The sequence below is a fragment of the Macaca mulatta genome, chromosome 9, assembly GCF_049350105.2.
Source record: "Macaca mulatta isolate MMU2019108-1 chromosome 9, T2T-MMU8v2.0, whole genome shotgun sequence".
NCBI lineage: Eukaryota > Metazoa > Chordata > Mammalia > Primates > Cercopithecidae > Macaca > Macaca mulatta.
In genome coordinates, this window is record NC_133414.1 from 95,812,464 (window position 1) to 95,837,319 (window position 24,856).

Genomic DNA, 24,856 nt, shown 5'->3' on the forward strand with positions numbered 1-24,856 from the left:
GGCAGTATACACACACTTGCACATGTGTGCACACACATATATCAAGGTTAAAGATGCTGTGATGGGGATTCTTTCCTGGATTGTCCAAGGGAGCATAATGTAATCTTACATGCCCTTAAAAGTGGAGGAGGATACCTGAAGAGTAGGTCAGAAAGATAAAATGGAAAAAGATGGAGAGAGGGATTCAAAGAATGTGAGAGGGGCTTGACCACCATTCCTGGCTTTAAAAATGGAGGAAATGTGTCATGAGCCAAGGAATATGGGGACCTCTAGAAACCGGGATTGGTCGTCACATGACAACCATCAAGGAAATGGGGATCCCAGTTCTACAAACTCTAGCAACTGAATTCTGTCAACAACCTGAATGAGCAAGGACATTGTTTCTCCTTAGAGTCTCCAGAAAGAAACATAGCCCTGGTGAGACCATCTTGAATTTCTGACCTATAGAGCTTTAAAATAATGAACTTGTTTTGTGTCAGCTGCTCAATTTGTGATAATTTGCTATGGGAGCAAAAGCAAAACTAATTTAGATATGTTTCCTAGTGGATATATAAACAGCTGGACATGTATAAAACACACAGACACACATACAGCCACATCAGTCAAATTGAGTCATTCTACCATAATAAATATTCAATCATATGAGTCAGTCAAAACAACTTGAACAAGAGTCATTTAAATTTCCAATTGCATAAATGATTAATGTTTTCGATCTTAAGATATTCCATAGACAGAAAAAGTGACTGAGATTTTAAGGGTATTATTGTTATGAAACAAGACTTATTTATATTTTGTTATTGGCCAACAATTTTTTCTATTTACTTGATGAGTAATTTCAAGTAAATAGAAAAAAGAGTTCACCCTCTTTTTTTGGTGAAAATGGGAGAAGACAGTGTTTGTTGTTTTCACTAAAATGATCAGCTTGACTGATTTGTCAATAATTCATAAGACAAATTCTAGGCAAAGTATAAAAGTAAAAGAAACTATATCGACAGAAACTATTCAACTCTGTCACAGTATTTTTTCTCTTCAGGTATTTCTGCAATTCTTCTATCTTTTCTCAGAACTAAACCTCAGAAATATTAAACTCCCAGGGGCAGTTGTGTTTTCATGAGTCAAAGAGACAAATCCTGCTGAAATGCTTGGCATTATGACATACAGGAGCACCACTGTAAACATGATTTTCACATCTTAGACATTCTTGTTTCAAAGAAGGCACAAACATTCAGCATCCCCATTCTGCATGCTTTACCAGTGCCTGTAAAACTGAATATACAACCGCATATGTGCTCTTAAAACACATCGTATTGCATTCCACGCTTTGTGGACCTGGAGCGATTTTTGTGTCCCTGGCTCATAAGGCAGCCAAGTGTTTTGTTTTGCTTCCTTTCCTGTTGACAGTTTGGGGCATAATTATGTAACATTTTACAGTTTCTAAGATTTATTTCAGTTTCTTTTACATGGAACTTTTCAAAGCAAAATATATAGTAGCTGATAGCGAGATTCATAATTAGTATCACAATTGAGTTTCAGCTAAGATTCCTTCTAATTACATTTCATTAAATGAATATTTACTCAATGTTTTCTCATTGTATTTGATGCAAAGTGATTTTACATGACTTCAAATTTTCAGTAAATATGGGTATATTATGGTATCAAACATTCTCACTTATGCAGAGATGTGTTTTCTAATGTTGAAGAAGAGTCCCTTGCAGGTACATTACAGTTACTGTAGTTTTACTCCCATTTGGCTTTTGGAACAGATTTAGTTTCAAATCTGTTTCACTTCATCTAACATTCATTAATTCAACAAGCATTTGTTAAGTACTTTTATATATGAAGTATTGTGTTAAGAAGTGGGACACTGAGATATTTGTTTCTTGTGTAACCTTCCATAAGTCACAGTGTTCTCATTCATAAAATGAGATTAATGATATTTACTCATAACAACATCATGAGGATTAAGTCAGGTTATACTTATAAATATTATTTATGATAAATATGATTAATGTTTATTATAATAAAAATTATTACATAAATAATAATGGCATAACATAAAATGTTATCTATTATAAACAAACAATGCATAACAATATTATTACTAAACATATATAAACATAAAATGAATATGTAAAGTGAGCAAAAACCTATGTAATCTTAAATTGTCACTCAGTAGATTATGTTAAATGAATTAAGAACAAAATTTTTTCTCACTTTAGAATTCAAAACCTATTAAAATCATAAGACATAAAGATTCAGTACTTTTATAATATGAGTTTTCTGTCATAATATAGTATTGTTATTGCTAATGACATAAGTTTTTGTTTTGTTAATTTTAAATTAAGAATATTAAATATATTTTTCATGTTTTATATTTTGCATTGTATAGTCATTGTCATTTCCTCCTTAACCAAATAATATTTGGTCAGAAAAATGCCATAATTTGTTAAGTATTACCTTCATTTACAGTAGCCCATCAAAACTTATGTGAATTTTCTTGCTTTTCATATTATTTAATAGGCAACAGACCCCGATGCTGGAATAAATGGTCAAGTGCACTACAGTTTGGGTAACTTTAATAGTCTTTTTCGTATCACATCCAATGGGAGCATTTACACAGCAGTGAAGCTTAACAGAGAAGTCAGGGACTACTATGAACTTGTTGTTGTGGCAACAGATGGAGCAGTACACCCTCGTCATTCAACTGTAACCCTGGCCATCAAGGTTTTGGACATTGATGATAATAGTCCTGTGTTCACCAATTCAACGTACACTGTCCTTGTTGAGGAGAATCTGCCAGCTGGGACCACCATCCTTCAAATAGAGGTGTGTGGAAAAAGTATTTATTACATTAATTCTACATTAGGAGGTTTGCTATTAGGGTTTGTTTGCCAAAATTAGCAAGTAAAAATACAACACACCAAGCTGGATTTTAATTTCAGATAAACAATGAATAATTTTTTATTATTTCTCCAATATTGCATATTGTATTTAGTGTGGCAACCCTACTTTAAAGATATCCCAAAAATTAAAGATGGAAAGGTCTCTTTGTAAGAAATTTTAAAAATACTTTTTAATAGATTTTTTAATTTACAAAAGTAATATTCTGTTCATCCCAACAGTTGACAATACAATAGTTTATGAAACAAAAGTTAATAATCTCCCACATTGTGCCTCTAGAATACTTAGCATTAAATTTATTTCACATTTGTCTTTGTGTTCACACAAATGTCAAAAAAAATGTGTGTGTGTGTGTATGTGTGTGTGTGTATATATATATATACACACATTTGTGTGGGTTGTACATATATAACATAAATGTGTATACACAGGAAAAACACAGAGTTACATATTGGTTCCCCCTCTATTTTACAGATATCGTTTATACCCATTATTCTGTATTTTTTTCACATTCAATACACAAAAGGCATCTTCTAGTAATCTAACTCTCCTTTTTAATGACATCTCTGTATCAAGCCTCTTTTTTAAGTTTTCAATTATAAATTACAAAAAGTCCTGAACATTTTGATTCAGTAGGTTAGGCTGATCCATAAATCTGCATTTTTAAGCAGCCACCTCATTTAATACTGACTCAGTTGGTCTATGAGGTATGTTTTGGGGGGAAAAAAAAAAAAGGGTAGCCAATTTTCCACCTGTAGTCCACAACTTGAATGTTCTTAGCACAGTTTTCCAGACTCTGTATCCCTTCCATAATTGAACTCAGCAATAAACATTAACAAGTCTAAATAAGGCAAATACTGACCAGGGAGAGAACCATCATTCCTTCATCTATTCCACCATTCATCTATCAAATAATTAATTAGTTAATATATTTATTTAACAAACATGTCTTCAGTATGTACAGTATGCAAAGTCTCCTGCCAGTGTCATTAAATTCATGCTGTCCTAGGGGATACACAGACTTTGGGGATACAATGGTGAACAAAACAAATCTGCTGCTTTCTTGGAGTTTTCAGGCTAGTTTAGCAATCAGTCAAGAAAATTAGTAGTTAAAACGTAGGTCCTCAGTACAAAGGGCCTAGGTAATAGAGGTGGAGCTCCTAACCTAATCTTAAGACAAAGAGAAACTTATTTCTAAATGGTGAACTGAGGGACAAGTAAGAGCTATTCAAGAGGAAATGGAAGAAAGATTGTTTAAAGTAGTGGAGGAAAAAAAGTCTGGTCAAAATCATGGAAGACGGGAAAGTGTGAGGGGTGAGGGGCTAAAAGTCTAGAAAATGTAGTGACTCTTACCATGTTAAGGATAATGGCGTTGATTGAAAATTGAATTAAAAACCAGAGGATTTTAAGCAGGAAAAATCACATAATAAAATATATGCTTTAATAGCATCTTTCTGATTGTTAAGTCAATAATTGATTGGAGGAGACTAAGGATGAGGTTCACATAGGATATTTTGCATTAAAGTATGCACATTAAAACATACTCTAAATCTTCCCCATTTTCATTCTTGCTCCATTTGGTTTTCTGTACCTGAGGTGCATTTGCTAGTCTGTACTGAGTGAAATAGCCATTCTACAAGACTCCCATGAAAACCCATCCTTTCAGCTAAAGGACATCGTTCCCAATTTAGAACATCATTTAGATTTCACGTCACATTTTTTCCTTCCTATTTTAGTATTTGTGTCTCACTTCCTATTTTAGTATTTGTGTCTCATTTCTTCTCTGAGACCATAACCTGTAGGGAAATAATTGTGTCTTGATTCATTTTGGTGCTCTCTACAGCACCTGTGTGTAACTACTACTGAAATGCTAGTTAAATGAAGGGAAGTATAGTAGAGTGATCTCTAGAAATGTATTATAAGATCACTGTGAAAAAGAATTACTACTTACATTTTCTTAGTTTTCTTATAGTACTTTAGCCATCCATTATGTTTATGGAAATCACTCAGTGTTTATTTTTATTTAATATATTTGTTCATGATTATTAAATCAGCAGAAAATAAGAAGTAATCATTTAAGACTATTTTTTTTACTGTGATATAATTCATTTAGTGATTTTTCAAGTTAAATAGATAAAGTAATAACATCGACAATGACAAAATCTTATGGGAGTATTTCTCTCTCTCTGTCTCTCTCTCTCTCTCTTTCTCTGATTCTCCCTCTCACCGCCTCCCTCTTTTCCTCCCTCCCTCCGTCTTTCTCTCCTCCATCCCTCCTTCCCTCTCTCTGGTAAATTATTAAATAATGTATTTCTCTTTTAAAACGTGTCTTTTTGTCCTCATTAAATTCATGCTGTCCTAGGCACTGACACATGACTTCCATCCTTCCTGCATTTCTTTATTTTGGTAACATCACTAATAAAACCATTCTTTTGCTTATTACAGGCCAAAGATGTCGACCTTGGAGCAAATGTGTCTTACCGGATAAGAAGCCCAGAAGTGAAGCATTTTTTTGCACTACATCCATTTACAGGAGAACTATCCCTTTTAAGGAGTTTAGATTATGAGGCATTTCCAGACCAAGAAGCAAGTATCACTTTTCTGGTAGAGGCCTTTGATATTTATGGGACAATGCCTCCTGGTATTGCTACTGTCACAGTGATTGTAAAGGTAAGGACGAAAGATGACTTCTGGTTGCCTGCTTTTCTCTCTATACATGTAGGTTTTGTTTCTTCTATTATACCTATAAATATATTTTGATAATAATTCCTAATGACACAGTGGTACCAGACCCAGAACATGGATTTTGCAACGGAAAATAGTTATGAATACATAAGAAATAACTATATTTTTGACTATAAAAGATCAGTTTTAAAGAGGCACTAAATATGAGTACAAGGATCATGGAAATTTGAGTCTGCATCAGCTCTCCATCAAGTCATAACCTCTCTAGACTAGATTTTAGTTCAAATTCCACAGCATCAGGCGTAATTATTTGGTACAAATCCAACTAAAAAAATTTTGTAAATGACTCTGAAGGGCCAAGAGTTCTTACGCCCTAAAATTAATTTATGGCCCAAACCTCTGGGATGAAATACGCTTCCAAGTTAGATGGAATTGGGGCTAAATTCCGGCTCAACCCTTTTTAAGCTCTATGATCTTGGGGACTTTGTAAACCACTCTGGATTTGTTATCTCATTTATTATAATACCCTGTGCCAGATGATTGCCTGAAAGAGCATGGCATTTTTAACCTTTTGAATTTCTAGTCATTTTTAAGAAACAACTTGAAAGTAGATATGAGAAGAAGTACTATAAGTTGATCAGTCCTCAAATAGTAGTACATACAATGATCATCTGAGCGTCATCTTAAACTTCCAGATTTCTCTACTCCTTCCCCAAAGAAGGATCTATCCCGATCATAAACATCAGCATTTGAGAAAAGTACACAGATGATTCTTATACAAGACATCTGAATCCCATATTGAGAAATTTACTTCAAATACAAAGATACACGTACAAAAATCCTCAAGTTACTTTACTAAATGAGTATATTACTAAAAAAATGACTTTACATGGCAGTAATTTCTTAGGCAATATAAAGTAAAAGTTCATTCACAATCATGGTACGTTGTAAAAATTTTTGTTTTGGTAAGGGAAGAAAATAGAAACTTGAAAGAGTCCTATTTAAAGTGGTTTTTTCCTGCTTCCAGAATAGATTTTGAATGATGAAAAAGGGCTGGTCAGAAAGAAATAGAGATACCCGCCCAGAGCAAGGGCAGTGGAGGGAGGAAAAAGACAGAAGATCTATAAGATAAATGAGGCACTTGCAAAGAAGCTTATAGAGTATTTCAATGGCCATGCATAAAATAGATGAATATGAGTAATTAATTGAATAAACAATTTAACTTTACTATAGATATTTTGGTTTATATTTTATTCACAGTTGTATCTATGTTCTACCCCCAAAAATATTATTGATAATTATGGCTCAGATTTTACCAGGTGACTATAGATATCAAGTTTCTATGTTAAAAAAAAAAGAAAAGAAATATATGGGCTTAGATAGAAAAATGTGGAAAGATGTGGACATTTTTAATGAATGTTTAGTTGCAGGATCATACCATAGGATTGGAATGAAATATTGGCAACTACATATTGTCTACTACATGTTGGTACTATTTATGATTCATATAATCACTAAAAATGTGTAATAGCTGAGTGGAATCAAAGTTACATGACTTGCCAGCTTTGTTAGGTTATCTAATCCTGGAGATCATGCAGATACCTCTAGGCATCTGTGTTTACTTAAACTTTGTCAGTATTACATTTTCAGGTTGTATTTTGTTTCAGTCAATGCTTTTTCATTTGTTCTTTTGAAGTGGTTAGAGTTACAGTCCATTATGTGTTTAAGGTGAATTGTTTAGCAGAATTTACATATGATAATTTACTAACAATTCCATATCATTTGGATTTTGTTGGCTACCTGAAGACGGTGGGACGGTGCAGATACATTTCTGCCTAAAATAAGACAACGTTCCTGAAGATTACTCTCTTTTTCTTTATTTTTTAAAATTTTTTTTAATTTTAGTGTCCAGTACATTTATGTGAGATCATTCAGATTATGCATGTGCAACACAAATGTCTCTGAGGGACCTTAGTAGAAGACTATATGCATCCTGGGTCATAAGGTAAACAAGGTCATAGGCAACTTTTCTGCAATTCTCATATTATAGGGACTACAAATAAGATTTTATTTTATTTGAAATGATGGCAGAAGAATTCGCTTTTTTAGGTCATTGTTTGGTTGTTGTGCTGCTAAATAGCTAGATATATGCTATTAGTTTTCTTAGACAACAAAGTAATGATGTGAAAAAATATTTCACCAATACATAATTAATATAACTATATTTTTCCAGTAGGTTAATGTTCTTGACCCTAAAATTTTGGGGTTTGGATTTTATTTTTTTAAGATAATTCTGCAATCACAGTTAAACACAGGAAGTATTCCACGACCTTTTCTTTTTTTAGTGTCTTATTTTACATTTTCATCTTTTATTTAGATTCAGGCGTTACATGTTCACATTTGTTACATAAGTATATTGCATGATGCTGAGTTTTGGGATATGAATGACCTTGTCAACCAGATAGTGAATATAGTACCCAATAATTAGGTTCTCAACTCCTGCTTCTTCACTTCCTACCCCACCCAATTTCTGTCTATTAATCTTCAGTGTCTATTTTTATGTCCATGAGCACCCAATATTTAGTTACCATTTAGAAGTGAGAACATTCAGTGTTTGGTTTTATGTTCCTGAATTTGTTTAGAATAATGGCTTCCAGCTGTATCTATGTTACTGCAAAGGACATGATTTTATTCTTTTTTAGGGCTTCATAGTATTCTATGGTGTGTATGTACCCTTTTAGATTTATCTAATTCACCATTGGTGAGTATTTAGGTTGATTCCATGTCTTTGCTATTGTAACTCATAAAACTTTGGTAAATAAATGTTATATCTTGGCTGGGCATGGTGGCTCACACCTGTAATCCCTACACTTTGGGAGGTCGAGGTGGGTGGATCACCTGAGGTTGTGAGTTTGAGATCAGCCTGACCAACATGATGAAACCCCATCTCTATTAAAAATACAAAAAATTAACTGGGCATGGTGGCGCACACCTCTAATCCCAGCTACTCAGGAGGCTGAGGCAGGAAAATCACTTAAACCTGGGAGATGGATGTTGCAGTGATTTGAGATCATGGCACTGCACTCCAGCCTGGGCAACAAGAGCAAAACTCCATCTCAAAAAATAAAATAAATTAAATGTTATATCTTAACATATGTTGTGTCTTGTAACTGAAGACATACTATTATTTTAATTCAAAAGGTTTATGGCATGCTCGGGTGAGTAATTCAAATGATTGTAAGTAATTTCCAACATGTTTCTTTCTTTAAAGTTTTTAATTTAGGCTCATGAATACATGTGCAGTTTTTCATACAGGTAAATTGTGTGTCACAGGATTTGATTGTACAGATTGTTTTGCCACTCAGGTAATAAACACAGTACCTTATAGGTAGTTTTTTTTTTTATCCTCACTCTCCTCCATCTGTCCACCCTCAAGCAGCCCCCAATGTATGTTGTTCCCATCTTTGTGTCCCTATGTACTCAACATTTACCTTCAGCTTCTAAGTGAGAACATGCAGTATTTGGTTTTCTGTTCCTATGTTAGTTCACTTAGGATAATGGCTTCTAGTTGCATCCATGTTGCTGCAGAGGATATGATCTCATTCTTTTTTATGGCTGCATAGTTATTCCATGGCATATATGTTTCACATTTTCTTTATTTAGTTGACCATTGTTGGGCATTTAGGTTGATTGATTTCATGTCTTTACTACTGTGAATAGCATGATACTAATGATACATGTGCATGTGTCTTTATGGTACAACAATTTATTTATCTTTGAATATATACCTAAAAAATGGGATTGCTGGGTCAAATGGTCATTTTGCTTTGAGTTCCTTGAGAAATCGCCAAACTGCTTTGTTCTGTTTTCTCCTCAACCTCGCCAGCATGCTTTTTGTTTTTTATTTTGTTTTGTTTTGTTTTTACTTTTAATAGCAATTCTGATTGGTGTGAGATGGTGTCTCATCATGGTTTCGATTTGCATTGCTCTCATGATTAGTGATGATGAGCATTTTTTTATACGCTTGTTCACCATATGTATGTCTTCTTCTGAAAAGTGTGTGTTCATATCTTTTGCCTACTTTTTAATGGGGTGGTTTGCTTTTTGCTTGTTGATTTGTAAATTCCTTATAGATTCTGGATATTAGACCTTTGTCAGATGCATAGTTTGTAAGCATTTTCTCCCATTCTGTAGGTGGCCTGTTTACTCTGTTTATATGGTTTTTTTGCTATGCAGAAGCTCTTTTAGTTTAATTAAGTCACACTTGTCAATTTTTGCTATTGGTAAAATTGTTTTTGGCATCTTTGTTATGAAATTTTTGCCAGGACTTATGTCCAGAATGATATTTCCTAGGTTATCTTCCAGTGTTTTTATAGTTTTAAGTTTGACATTAAAGTCTTCAATCCATCTTGAGTTCATTTTTGTACATGGTGTAAGGAAGGGGTCCAGTTTCATTTTTCTACATATGTATAGCTGGTTATCCCAGCATCATTTGCTGAATAGGGAGTCCATTCTCCATTGTTTGTTTTTATTTACTTTGTTGTATATCAGATGGGTATAAGTATGCGGCATTATTTCTGGGATCTCTATTATGTCCATTGGTCTATGTGTCTGTTGTTGTACCAGGACAATGCGATTTTGGTTACTGTAGCATTATAGTATAGTTTGAAGTCAAGAAATGTGATATCTTCAGCTTTTTTCTTTTTACTTTGGATTGTCTTAACTATTCAAGCTCATTTTTGGTTTGATATGAATTTTAGAATACATTTTTCTGGTTTTGTGAATAATATCTTTAGTAGTTTAATAAGAATAGCATTGAATCTGTACTTTGCTTTGGGCAGTACGGCCATTTTAATGATATTGATTCCTTCTATCTACAAGAATGGAAAGTTTTTCAATTTGTTTCTGTCGTCTTTGATTTCATTGAGCAATATTTTAAGTTCTCATTGTAGAGATTTTTCACCACCCTGGTCAGTTGTATTCCAAAGTACTTTTTTGTGTAACTATTGTAAATGGGATTACATTCTTAATTTGGCCCTCAGCATGGATGTTGTTGGTACATAGGAATGCTATCATTGATTTTTGTACATTGATTTGGTGTCCTGAAACTTTGCTGAAGTTGTTTATTAGATCAAGGAGCTTTGGACAGAGACTATGGGGTTTTCTAGGTGTAGAATCATATCATCTGCAAACAAGGGTAGTTTTACATCCTCTCTTCCTAATTGGATGGATTTTATTTCTTTCTATTGCTTTATTGCTCTGGCCAGGACTTCCATTACTATGATGAGTGGGAATGATAAGAGAGGACATCCTTATCTTGTTTCCCTTTTCAAGGGGAATGCCTCCAGCTTTTGCCCATTCAGTATGATGTTGGCTGTGCATTTGTCATAGATGGCTTTTATTATTTTAAAGTATGTTCCTTCAGTGCTTAGTTTGTTAAAGGTTTTTAACATGAAAGTATGTGGAATTTTATTGAAATCCTTTTCTGCATCTATTGAGATGATCATGTAGTTTTTGTTTTTAGTTCTGTTTCTGTGGTGAATCACTTCTGTTGATTTGTCTATATTGAACCAACCTTGCATCCCAGGCATAAAGCCTACTTGATTGTGGTGGATTAGCTTTTTGATGTGCTGCTGGTTTGCCAGTATTTTGTTGAAAATTTTTGCATCTGTGTTCATCAAAGATATTGGCCTGAAGTTTTCTTTTTTGTTGTTGTGACTCTGCCAGGTTTTGGTATCAGGATGATTTTGGTCTCATAGAGTGAGTTAGGGAGGAATGCCTCCTCCTCAATTTTTTGGAATATTTTCAGTAGGGTTGGTACTAGTTCTTCTTTATACATCTGGTAGAATTTGACTGTGAATCCATCTGGTCCTGGGCTTTTCCTGGTTGGTAGGCTCTTTTTTTACTGATTCAATTTCAGAATTCATTATTTGTCTGTTTAGGGATTCAATTTCTTCTTAACGCAAACTTGGGAGGTTGAATGGTTCCAGGAATTTATCCATTTCCTCTTGGGTTTCTAGGTCGTGTACACAGAGGTGTTCATAGTCTCTGAGGGTTCTTTTGTATTTCTGTGGGGTCAGTGGTAATGTCCTTCTTAATTCAGTCAGTCATTTCTGATTGTGTTTAGTTGGATCTTCTCTTTTTTTCTTATTTGTCTAGCTATTCATCCATCTATCTAATTAAGTCTTTCAAATAACTAAAATAACTAATTCCTAAATTCATTTATCTTTTATATGATCTTTTTCGTCTCAATGTCCTTCAGTTCGGCTCTGATTTTGGATATTTCTTGTCTTCTGCTGGCTTTGAATTTGGTTTGCTCTTGTTTCTCCAGTTCCTGTAGACATGATGCTAGATTGTTCATTTGATATATTTCTGACTTTTTTAATGTGGGCATTTAGCTCTATAAACTTCTTTTTTAACACTGCTTTAGTTATGTACCAGAGATTGTGGTATGTTGTATCTTTGTTTTCATTAGTTTGAAATATTTTATTTCTATCTTCATTTTATTATTTACCCAGAGATCATTCAGGAACAAGTTGTTTAATTTTCATGTAATTATATGGTTTTGAATGTTTTTCTTAGTATTGATTTCTGTTTTTATTGCACTATGTTCAGAGAGTGTGGTTGGTATGATTTTAGTTTTCTTTGATTTCTTACAGATTGTTTTTATGTCCAATTGTGTGGTCAATTTTAGAGTTTGTGCCATGTGGTGATGAGAAGCATGTATATTCTGTTTTTTTGGGGGTAGAGAGTTCTATAGATGTCTATTATGTCCATTTGTTCAAGTGTTGAATTCAGGTCCTAAATATCTTTTTTACTTTGTCACCTTGATCATCTGTCTATTACTGTCCATGGAGTATTGAAATTTCCCACTATTGTATGGAAATCAAAGTCTCTTTGTAGGTCTGTAAGAACTTGCTTTATGAATCTGCGTGCTCCTGTGTTGGATGAATATATATTTAGGATATTTAGATCTTCTTGTTGAATTGTACCCTTTACCATTATATAAAGTTTATCTTTGTCTTTTGTGATGTTTGTTGATTTAAAGTCTCTTTTGTCTGAAATTTGGATAACAACTTCAGTTTTTTTCTGTTTTCTTGGTAGACTTTTCTTCAACCCTTTACTTTGGGCCTGTGGATGTCACTGCATGTGAGATGGGCCTTGCATAACCTTGGTTCTTGCTTCTTTATGCAGCTTGTCACTCTGTGCCTTTAAATTGTGGCATTTAGCCCATTTATATCCAATGTTAATATTGATATGTACAAATTTGATCCTGTCATCATATTGTTAGCTGGTTATTATGTAGACTTTTTTATGTCATTGCTTTATACTGTGAGAGATCGGTGTATTTAAGTGTGTTTTTGTAGTGTTCACATTTAGCAATCCTTTCAGGAGCTCTTATAAGGCAGGCCTGGTTGTAATAAATTCCCTTAGAATTTGCTTGTCTGAAAAGGATTTTATTTCTTTTTTACTTATGAAGCTTAGTTTCATTGGATATGACATTCTTGGATTGAAATTCTTTTCTTTAAGAATGCTGAGTATAGGCCCCCAAACTCTTCTGGCTTATAGGGTTTCTGCTGAAAGGTACACTGTTAGCCTGATGGGTTCTCTTTGTAGATTTCCTGCTCTTTCTTTCTATCTGCCTTTAGAATTTTTTTCTTTCATTTTGAAGAGAATGAAAGAGAATCTGATGATTATGTGTCTTGTGGATGGTCTTCTTGTATAGTATCTTGCAGTTCTCTGCAGTTTTTAAATATTAATGTTGGCCTCTCTAGTGAGGTTGGGATGTTTTCATGGACAATATCCTGAAATATGTTTTTCAAGTTGCCTACCTTTCCCCCATTTCCCTCAGTGACGCCAGTGAGGGGTAGATCTAGTCTCTTCACATAATCCCGTGTTTTTCAAGGGTTTTATCCATTCTTTTTTATTATTATTATTTTTGTCCATCTTAGTTAGTTCAGAGAGCCAGTCTTCACACTCTGTGATTCTTTCCTCAGCTTGGTCTATTCTGCTGTTAATGCAATTACAATATGAACTTCTTGTAGTGTGCTTTTCAGCTCTGTTAGATCATTTTGGTTCTTTCTTATAATGGCCATTTCATCTACCAGCTCCTGTATTGTTTTATTGTAATCCTTAGTTTCTTTGGTTTGCATTTTGACTTCTTCCCTGATTCTCAATGATTTTCATTCCTACCCATATTCTGAATTCTATTTCTTTCATTTCAACCATTTCAGCTGAGTTAAGAATCCTTGGTGGGGAACTAGTGCGGTTGTTTGGAGGAAAAAAGACACTTGTTTTTTGAATTGCCAGAGTTCTTGCACTGGTTCTTTCTCATCTCTGTTTTCTGATATTCTTTCAACTATCTAATTTGAGTACAGTTAGTTGGCTTATTTGGATGTTTTCAGAGGAGTGAGTTTTTGTGCATGACCTTTATTTGTAATTGAGCTCTTGTCCTTGGTTTCACAGATGAATATATTAGCAAAGTATTTTTAATATTAAAGTTTGGACTGTGGTCCAGTGGATGGCACTTAACTGGAATGGCCAGTAGGTAGGCTATTAATCAGTCTCCTCTATTTCCTAAGGATTGTTGTGCCCCTTCTCAGTGCTCTGAAAGTGTGGACTCCTTTTGCACTTGACTCCTAGCTGTATATCTCAGTTTGGCACTCCCAGGCTACACACTGTAGCTCCAGGGCAAGCTCAGGCTTTATGTTCTTTCCCCAGTTACACACAGCAAGGGAAGGGACCTTGGCTGTGGCTGTGGCAGATGGCCTTTCACTTTTCTCTTGGTGCTCCACCCCAGAAAAATACAGAGCCACTACTAATCGGTACAATCAGCCTGGCGTGTGGTGGCTGCATTGTAGGCCCAAGCTTGTGGGTGATATGGCCGACTGGAGGTGTGGCTAAAGCACTCAGGGTCTTTGCTCCCACCACAGTCTGAGGGCAGCAAGGGCAATACCACTGCAGCAGCAGTGGCAGAGGGGCTTTTGGTTGTCCCTGGGTGCTCCACCTCAGGGAAACTCAAAACTGCTGCTACTGGGAATGTCCAGACAGGGAGTGGGGTGGCTGCACTGCTGGCCTGAGCTGGGTATAGAGGAGGAGGGTAAGGATTTACAGGTAGGAGAGTCTGAGCTTCTCTCTATATGATGACCATGTCCTCCTGGAAGAGTGAGTAAAACCTTTGGGCTCTTTCTTTCTTCTCCAGTCCAAAGGCAGGAGGGGCAGAACTACTGCCATGGCAGTGGCAGAGTGGCTCTTAGTTGACTGTTGGAGCACCTCCTTAAGGAAACACAAAGCCACTAGCAGTGGGAATGCTCAGCTGGAGATGGGGTGGCTGTTCCGTGGTCCTGAGCATGGACCCTGCCTGGTAAAGAGTGAGAGGTGGGGGGCTCATGGGGAACAGAGACTGGGCTTCTGTCCATATGGCAGCTGTGGTGTCCTGGAGTTCCTGCATAGTGACCAGGCCCTTTGTTCCTCCCCAGTCCAAGGGCAGCTGCAGTCACAGAGAGGTTGCGAACTGTCTCTAGGGTTTTCTCACCACTGACTGAAGTATTAGGCATTGACAGGGTGGTTGTGCTAGGGGCCCAAATCCAGAGACACTGGGCAGTAAAGACTAGCAGAGGTGGAGACCTGCCTAGAAAGCAGTCTAACTGTTTTTCTGTAATGCTGCTGTGCTGTGCTGGGGGTTTGCATCAGTCTCCAACCACTACATTCCCTCCTGAGCCTGAGGGCAACAGGAGTGAGGACTGTGGAGCAGCGAAAAATGGTGACCTGCCTTGCCCTCTGGGATCTCTGTCCCAGGGAAGTACAGAGCTGCTACTGGCCCAGGAATCCAGGTGGGGGGTGGTTACCGAGGTCCTAGGATGGGAAGCCCTGCCCAGTGAGGAGTAGCAAGAGTGTGGACCCACATGGAAAACAGCCTACCCACTTCTCTGTAAGGAAATTATACTGTGTTGGGGGTCTGCATTAGTCCCTAATCCCTGCCCTTCCCAAGCCTAAGAGCAAAATGAGGGAGGGTTGCAGAGCAGCAAAAATGGCAGCCGGCCTCTTCCACCGGGAGCTCCATCCCAGAGAAGTACAGAGCTGTTCCGGACCCAGGAACTCAGGTGGGGCTGTAATGGACAGCAGGCCTTATCCTGCAAGGTGCAGCTGAGATGAGGCCTGCAATGTTTCACTGCTCAGCCTCGTAGATTTGGCCCCTTTACTGGGGGCATGCAAGTCTGGCCTCTGCTGCTACAGGAGCTACAGGCGCTGGTGCCAGAGTGTCTGGGGATGCAAGTCTCCTGGGACTCCATGTGTGCCTGAGTATGGCTCTGCCAAGACTCCACATGGTTCTCCATGTCAGCCTAGAGACACTGGTGGGGAGCTCACAGGGGAGATCTCCTGAGCCCAGGGATACAAAAGTTCATGGCAGAAGTGTGGGTCCCCAGGGACTCACTTACTCACAGTTTCCCCACAGTGGGAGGACTCCCCTGGCTCTGTGCCACCCCTAGGGTGGGCAGTTATCCAGTCTTACTCTCCTCTGTTCTCTATGTGTTATACTCTTTCCCTGATGAATTCCAGTGTGTCTCCATCTGGATTTTTCAGATGAGCTAGTGTCCACTCGCCAGCCTTTCTTTTCTCCATGAGATTGACACACACCAGCTGCTTCTAGTTAGTTCTCTTGGTCTCCACCGCTTTCACTGTCTCTTTTTTTTTTTTTTTACACTTGACTTAAGATCATCTGCTAGCACACAAATTGATGCCATTTCTTCTGTGGATACTGCCGCCACCTCTAAAGTACCTTGGAATGGAGATCATAAGCTCCTTCCATCCTCGGATGCCCTAAACCTGTTAGGAGAGTTTTATCAGGATCTGGGTTCTTTATTTCTCAGGGTTCCACATGTCTATATACTTAATTCTTCCATTCTTGTGTCTCTCTGTCCTCAGATACTTATTTCAGGAGGTAGGAAATGTGTCTATTTCAAGGAATTAAAACTTTAGTCAACAGTAAATTTCCTTTGGAAATAGGAACCCAAACTGTCAAAATCTTTTCTTGGGTAACCTTATTTTTATTTTCGTACCTCTCTTTCCTGAGACAATGATTGTCAGTGCTCTAGTGGTCTGGAAAAAGGATCAAGCAACAAGAAAAAATTATAGAGAGCCTGAAGGGAGGGCTTTGATTTTACTGTATTTTGAAATGTGATTTTGTCACACTATTGTGTTACAACATTTAGAAATCTGTTACAAAAATTTTTAGGGAATGTAATATTGGTGGTTATGAAGATTCCATAATATGTATGCAGATGGAAAAGACTAAGGTGAGAGTGATCTAAATAGACTAATTATAGCAAAATATCTTCTGGACAGGTGAAAAATTTACCTTGGTATACTCTTGTCTACTCATATGACTTGGTGGAATTGATCAGTTAAAACATTAAAAAGAGAAAAATAATTCATTTATTGATGATTTTGGACAAAGAAGAGAAAAAAAAAAAAAGACTTGCTATTAATGACATTCCCCCTATTCTTCCCAGATTGAAAAATAGATCATCAAATGGTATGGCCTTTTCTCCGATGAAGGTGTGGTTGATGATAGACAGTTATAATAAATACTCATACAGTCTGACTTGGCAGCTCTGGATTCAATTTCAAATTATGTCCAAAATTATCACCCCAAAAAGCAAGTTATGCCCTAAATAACCCTCATTCTGTATCTGGGACTTATCCCTCTTAAAAAGTTCTTCATGCTGCCTCACCACCCCTTTATTTCAATATAGAGATATTACTTAAGGCTTCTACATCAGCAGCTGGAAGATAATTTATTCCTCAGATAGAGAAGAGTGTTGGTCTAATTCATGTTGTCACAATTGCTTTATCTTATTTAGAGAAGTAACAACATTCCTTTGGTCAAGGCGTCCTGACTCATGCAGTCATTGCCTGTTTATTATACATTTAAAGCAAAACTTAATGTTTAACTCTAGACATATGTGATACCACTTTTTATTTTTTCCAAGTTCATCTAAGCATAATAAAATTGGTAGGAAATTCTCCCAAATGTAGACTGACACTTGCTTTCCTCTTTTCTGATAACTCAGGGTGGTGATTATCACAAATAGAACTTTAAAATTCTAGTATATACTGCCAAGGACCATAAAAATATTTTTATCTTTTTTTTTTTTTAAAGAGAAGAATGGAGTACAATTCTCATTTTTCTACAAATATACTCTCTACCAGCTTTGCAAATTGTCTCTATTTGATCTGATTACTTGCAATACTGAAAAGCTGTTTTGTTAATAACATAAGTGTATGGTATTTGCTAGGAGATACTTGGACCCAAAAAGTCACCACAGGAAAGCATCTTGAAGTTCTTTCTTTCAAAATGAGCAGAAACATAATTTCTTTTGTAAACAAGAGGAAAAAATAAAAAATGAAGTGTTCAATGTCTAGTCCATCAAACCTGTTTAAAATTGGAGCAAGAATGGGAAAATTCAAGTATTATTTGGAAGAACATTATTTCCACACTATAAATAAAATAGTTGAGGTAGGGCGCGGTGGCTCACGCCTGTAATCCCAGCACTTTGGGAGGCTGAGGCGGGCGGATCACGAGGTCAGGAGATTGAGACCATCCTGGCTAACACGGTGAAACCCCGTCTCTACTAAAAATACAAAAAATTAGCCAGATGTGGTGGCAGGAGCCTGTAGTCCCAGCTACTCGGGAGGGTGAGGCAGGAGAATGGCATGAATCCGGGAGGTTGAGCTTGCAGTGAGCCGAGATCGCGCCACTGCACTCCAGCCTGGGCGACAGAGCCAGACTCCGTCCCAAAAAAAAAAAAAAAAAAACTGAAAAAAGTTAATCAAGACACCTGCACACAGCTTTCTTAGTGCCAAGTTTTAAGAATCCAAAACAACAAAACCTGTCATGATCATACAATAACATAACTTTTTCTTGAAAAGATTTTATAGAACATCAATGCAATAAGGTTTTTTCCTCATATATTACTAGATATTTAGTTGTGTATTTTACTTGTAGATAATTTTGTTGTATATTTCTAGATATACTAAATATTTAGAAGAACTGAATCTGTGATGATAGTAAATTAGATTATATAAGCAAATCTCTGGAAAATGAAAATAAAATTCTAAACAATTTTAAAAGATCCAGAGTGATAACTAGCCTTACAAACTAAGTTATAATAGAAATCTGGTCTTAGAGTCTGTGTTGTAACATAATATAGAAAACACACAGAAAGAAAAGGTCTGTTCTACAGCAAACTGAGAATTGAATATGAATGTGAAAATCTGAATATGCAAATGAATATATGATACTAAGCAGCATTATAAAGAGTATAAAGAACTTGTCCGAGATAAACAGATGACCCAAGTCACTTTGCTCATTATAATTTTGGATGGAATGGCTGTATGGGAGTAGGAGAGAGGAAGACAGGCTTCTATGAAGAAAGGAGACTAGATTCACCCTTGGTTGTGTTTGCCTGTCTTAGCGTGCAGGTGTGGGAGTAGGCAGGGAAGGGTGAAAAGATGATAAATGAAGTATCATCAAGTTCATCTTGTAACAAGGGCTGAGGTTATTGTTAAATACAGTGGGTCTTGGAAAATGAAGCTAAGATTTCCACCTTTCAGAGGAGTTTCCTTCTCCAGAAGGAAATATTCCTACCCCATAGAATAGAAGAAAAAGGACAGCTTTACTAGATGAAAACTCAATGCACAGTACCAAGGCAGCATTTGTGAAACCGTGGACAGCTGAGAGGCAGTTATGTGCTACTGATGCTCCGTCATGACAGTATTGATAGGGTCCTACTTTTGATTTCATCAGAGAAGCTGACGCTTGAGAGACCAGGAGGTTCTCCCAGACTCAAACAAAACAGAAATTCTGGACATTTCATCTACAGCATACTTATTGTACTTCCCTTGTCTGGAGGTAGGAATTTGAATAAATGATAATTTCTGTGACCCAGCTGGTAGGTGTTTGGTCAGATTTAATATTGGTTTTTACAACTTGCTAATTGTTCTCTTGGGATTGTTTTGAAGTATGGCTTTCAAACGTTTCCCTCTATTCTATTCTGCATTTTCAGATTCCTATTGGTGTGCTCTTTATATCATATTTGTCACCAAACTTGGTGAAAGCAGGACAAAATATCTTTAATTCTACTATTCTAGAGTTTTAGGACTAAGATGTAACATATTTCCTATAAAGATGCAAACCAGAGAAAACAAAATGCACATGCCCAGGATTAAAAATAGTATATCTAAGTAGTAAAGAATCTCTCCCATGGCTCCGTAAATATCACCCACTGGTTGCCAGGAGACCCCAGAAAGTGCCTCTCTCATATACTTTTAACCTTCATTGATTATATGGTTGCACATGATAGGATCTCATTCTTCTTTATGGTTAAATAGTACTCCCTTGTGTACCTGTACCACATTTTCTTTATCCATTATTCCGTTGATGGACACTTAGGTTGCTTCCAAATCTTGACTATTGTGAATAGTGCTGCAATAATCATAGGAGTGCAGCTATCTCTTTCATATACTGATTTCCTTTCTTTTGGCCATGTATCTAGTAGTGGGATTTCTGGATCATATGATAGCTCTATTTTTAGTTTTATAGGAACTTCCATACTGTTCTCCATAGTCATTGTACTAATTTGCATTCCCACCAACAGTGTGTGAGGGTTTCTTTTCTCTACATTCTCATTAGCATTTGTTATTGCCTGACTTTTAGATAAAAGCCATTCTAACTGGTGTAAGATGGTGTCTCATCGTAAGTTTGATTTGCATTTCTCTGATAGTGATGTTGAGCACCTTTTACATACTGGTTTATCACTTGTATGTCTTCTTTTGAGAAATTTTTTTTAGAACTTTTGCCCATTTTTAAATCGGATTATTAGATATTTTCCTATAGAGTTGTTTGAATTCCTTATATATTCTGTTTAATTCCTTGTCAGATGGGTAGTTTGCAAATATTTGCTCTCACCCTGTGGGTTGTCTCTTTACTTTGTTGATTCTTTCCTTTGATGTGCAGAAGCTTTTTAAGTTGATGTGATTCCATTTGTTCATTTTTCTTCAGTTATCTGTGCTTGTAGGGTATTACTCAAGAAATCTTAGCCCAGTCCTATCTCCTGGAGACTTTCCCCATGTTTTCTTTCAGTCGTTTCATAGTTTGATGTCTTAGATTCATGTCTCTAATCAATTTTGATTTGATTTTTGTATATAGCATGATGGGGTCTCTTTTCTTCTTTTGCATATGAATATCCAGTTTTTCTAGCACCATTTATTGAAGAGACTGTCCTTTCCCTGGTTACATTCCTGGCACTTTTGTCAAAGTTAACGTCACTATAGTTATATAAATTTATTTCTGGGTTCTCAATTCTGTTCCATGGATATAAGTGTATTTTTTTTTAATGCCAGTACCATGTTATTTTGGTTACTATAGCTCTGTAATATTATTTAACGTCAGATAATATGATTCTTCCAGTTTTTTGTTTTTGTTTTTGTTTTTGTTTTCCTTTTGTTTAATATAGTTTTGGCTATCTGGGTCTTTTGTGCTTCCACATACAGTTTAGAATTTTTTTTTTTTTCTATTCCTTTGAAGAATGTCATTGGTATTTGACAGGGATTGCATGGAATCTGTAGATTGCTTTGAGTAGTATGGACATTTTAACAATATTGATTCTTGTAATCCATGACCATGAGATATCTTTTCATTCTTTTGTGTTCTCTTCATTTTCTCGAATCCATGTTTTATAGTTTCCATTGCAGAGATCTTTCACTTCCTTGGTTAATTCCTAGGTATTTTATTTTAATTGTAGCTATTTTGATTACTTTATTGATTTCTTTTGCAGATTGTTCACTTTTGGCATATAGAAATGCTACTGATTTTTCTATGTTGATTTTGTAACTTGCAACTTTACTGAATTTGTTTATCAGTTCTAATACTTGTGTGTGTGTGTGTGTGTGTGTATGTGTGTGTAGTCTTTATGTTTTCCAAGTATTAGATTGTATCGTCTGCAAATAAGGATAGTTTGACTTCTTCCTTTCCAATTTAGATGATCATTATTTTGTTTTCTTTCCTGATTTTTCTTGCTAAGACTTCCAGTACTATATTGAATAACAGTGGTGATAGTGGGCATCCTGGTCGTGTTCCAGATCTTACAGGAAAGGCTTTCAGTTTTTCCTCATTCAGTATGAGAGTAGCTATGGGTTTGTCATATCACGCTTTTATTATGTTCAGGTATGTTCCATCTATACCCAGTTTTTGAGGGTTTTGATCATGAAAGGGCATTGAATTTTATTAAGTGCTTTTTCAGAATCAATTGAAATGATCATATGGTTTTTCTCTTTCATTCTGTTGATGATATATCACATTGATTGATTTGAATATATTGAACCATCCTAGTATCCCTGCGATAAATCTCATTTGGTCATGATTAATGATCTTTTTAATACAATGTCGAATTTGTTTGTTAGTATTTTGTTGAGGAATTTTGCATCAATATTCACCAAGGAGATTGCTTATAGTTTTCTTTTTTGGATGTCTCTGTCTAGTTTTGGTATAGAGTATTATTGTCTTTATAGAATGAGTTTGAAAGTACTTCCTCCTCCTATTTTTATTATTATTATTATTTTTTTTTGGAATAGTTTGAGTAGGATTGGTATTAGTACTTCTTTAAATATTTGGTAGAATTCAGTAGCAAAACCATTGGGTTCTGGCCTTTCCTTTGCTAGGTGACTTTTTATTATAGCTTGATACTTGTTATTTGCTGTATCTTGTTACTTGATATTAGTTTGTTTGATGTTTTGGATTTCTTCATGGTTCAGTCTTGGTGGGTTGTATGTGTCTAGGAATTTATTTGTTTCTTCTTGCTTTTCCAATTTATTGCCATATGTTTGTTCATAGTGGCCACTAATGATCCTCTGAATCTCTGCAGTATTAGTTGCAATGTTTTCTTTTTCATATCTGATTTTATTTCTTTGGGTCTTCTCTCTTCTTTTTAGTTAGTCTGGCTAAAGGTTTGTCAATTTTATATAACTTTTTAAAAAACAAACCTTTTGTTTCATTGATCTTTTATATTGTTTTCTTCATTTCAAATCCATTTATTTCTGCTCTGATCTTTATTATTTCTTTTCTTCTAATTTTGGCTTCAGTCTGCTCTTTCTTTTCTAGTTTTTAAAGATGCATCATTCGGTTGTTTTGTTTATTTGAAGTTTTTCTCCTTTCTTGATGTAGGCACTTATAGCTATAAATTTCCCATTTAGTAAAAATTTCAGTATATCTAATTGAGTCAAGAGTTTTTCCTGCTGATGGGTTCGTGGTCTCACTAACTTTGAAGAATGAAGCTGAGGACCTTCGCAGTTAGTGTTACAGCTCAAAAAGAGTCCACAGACCAGGAGAGTGAACAGCAGCACAGTTTATTGAACAAAGCAAAATGAAACCTTCCACATGGTGGAAGGGGACCTGGAATTGTGGCCGTTGCTGTCTCGGGTGCCTGGGACTTATATCCCTGTGTTACCCCCTCCCTTTCTTTCTTTCTGTCCATTGAGAGTGGTTATTTTTTCAGTCGTCCCTTGGAGTGATTAATTTTGAATCCTTCACTCGATTTGTTAAGAACTCAAAACCTTGAGTCACAGGGGTCTTTTGTGAAAGTCCCCAAACTGGCCCAAGAAGCCTTACCAACTCCACCCCTCACTATTGGTTTTGGTACTTTGTATTTTCATTATCATTTGTTTAAAGAAAGTTTTCGATTTTCTTATCAATTTCCTCATTGACCCCTGGTTATTCGGTAACATACTGTTTAATTTCCATGTGTTAGTGTAATTTCCAAAATTTATCTTGTTACTGATTTTTAGTTTTATTCTGTTGCAGTCAGAGGAGATACTTGATATTATTTCAAATTTTTGAATGTGTTAAGACTTGTTTTGTGACCTAAGGTATGGCCTATATTTGAGAATGATCCATGTGCTGAGGAGAATGTGTATTCTGCAGGTGTTGGATGAAATGTTCTATGAATAACTATTTGATCCATTTGTTCTACAGTGGACATTAGGTCTGATGTTTCTTTGTTGATTTTTCTTTCTGGAAGATCTGTCCAGTGCTGAAAGTGGAATGTTAAAGTCTCCAGCTATGTTTGTTTGGGGATCTATCTGGCTCTTTAGCTTTAATAATATTTGCTTTATATATATATGGGCACTCCAATGTTGAGTATATATGTATATTTACAATTGTTATATCTTCCTGATAAATTGATATGTTTATCATTATATAGTGACCTTCTTTGTATCTTTGTGTAGTTTTTGTCTTTAAATCTTTTGTTTCATATAATTGCAGCTATTCCTGCAGTTTATTGGTTTCCATTAGCATAGAATATATTTTTCCATGTGTTTATTTTCAATTTATATGTGTCTTTATAGGTGAAGCGTGTTTCTCATAGGTTACAGGTCATTTCATCTTTTTTTTTAATCCATTCATCCACTCTATGTCTTTTGATTAGAGATCTTAATCCTTTTATATTCAATGTTATTGTTTATGACTAAGGACGTATTGCTTCCATTTTGTTATTTGCTTTCTGATTGTCTTATGGTTTGTCTTCCTTCTTTCTTTCTTTCCTGTCTTCCTTTCAGTGAAGGTGATTTACTCTGGTGATATGATTTTCTTGACTTTTTATTTTTTATGTATCTGTTGTACATTTTTTTGGTTTGAGGCTATCATCAAGCTTGCAGATACTATCGTACAACCCTTTAAGCTGATAACAACACTTGCATAAACCGACAAGAAAAATAACTAGTAAAAACTCTGTACTTCATCCCCCTGCTTTTTAACTTTTTGTTGTTTCTATTTATACCTTATTTTACTGTCTATGTCTTGATAAGTGGTTGTAGTTATTATTTTTGTTTCATAATTTAGTCTTTCTACTTAAGATAAGAATATTTTATACACCACAGTTACAGTGTTATAATATTCTGTGTTTCCTGTGAACATACTATTACCATTGAGTTTTGTGTCTTCAGATGATTTCTTATTCCTCATGAACTTTCATTTTTTATTGAATAACTTTCTTTAGCATTTCTTATAGGACAGGTCTGGTGTTGATGAAATCCCTCAGCTTGTATTTATTTGCCTGGGAAAGTCTTTATTTCTCCTTCCTGTTTGAAGGATATTTTAACCAGATATACTCTTTAGGATTTTTTAAGTATGACATGCCACTCTCTCCTGGCCTGTAAGGTTTCTGCTGAAAAGTCTGCTGCCAAATGTATTAGAACTCTATTGTATGTTATT

General features: G+C 35.7%; 1 protein-coding gene across 1 annotated transcript in view; it reads left to right on the plus strand.

Moving 5' to 3' along the window:
• The window catches only part of PCDH15 (protocadherin related 15), a 990,428-nt gene that overhangs the window by 781,386 nt on the left and 184,186 nt on the right, over window positions 1-24,856 (plus strand). Inside the window, exons 19-20 of the mRNA XM_077945583.1 lie at window positions 2,521-2,826; window positions 5,347-5,571. Of these exons, the coding sequence (XP_077801709.1) occupies window positions 2,521-2,826; window positions 5,347-5,571 (531 nt within the window). The remainder of the gene's footprint in view (window positions 1-2,520; window positions 2,827-5,346; window positions 5,572-24,856) is intronic.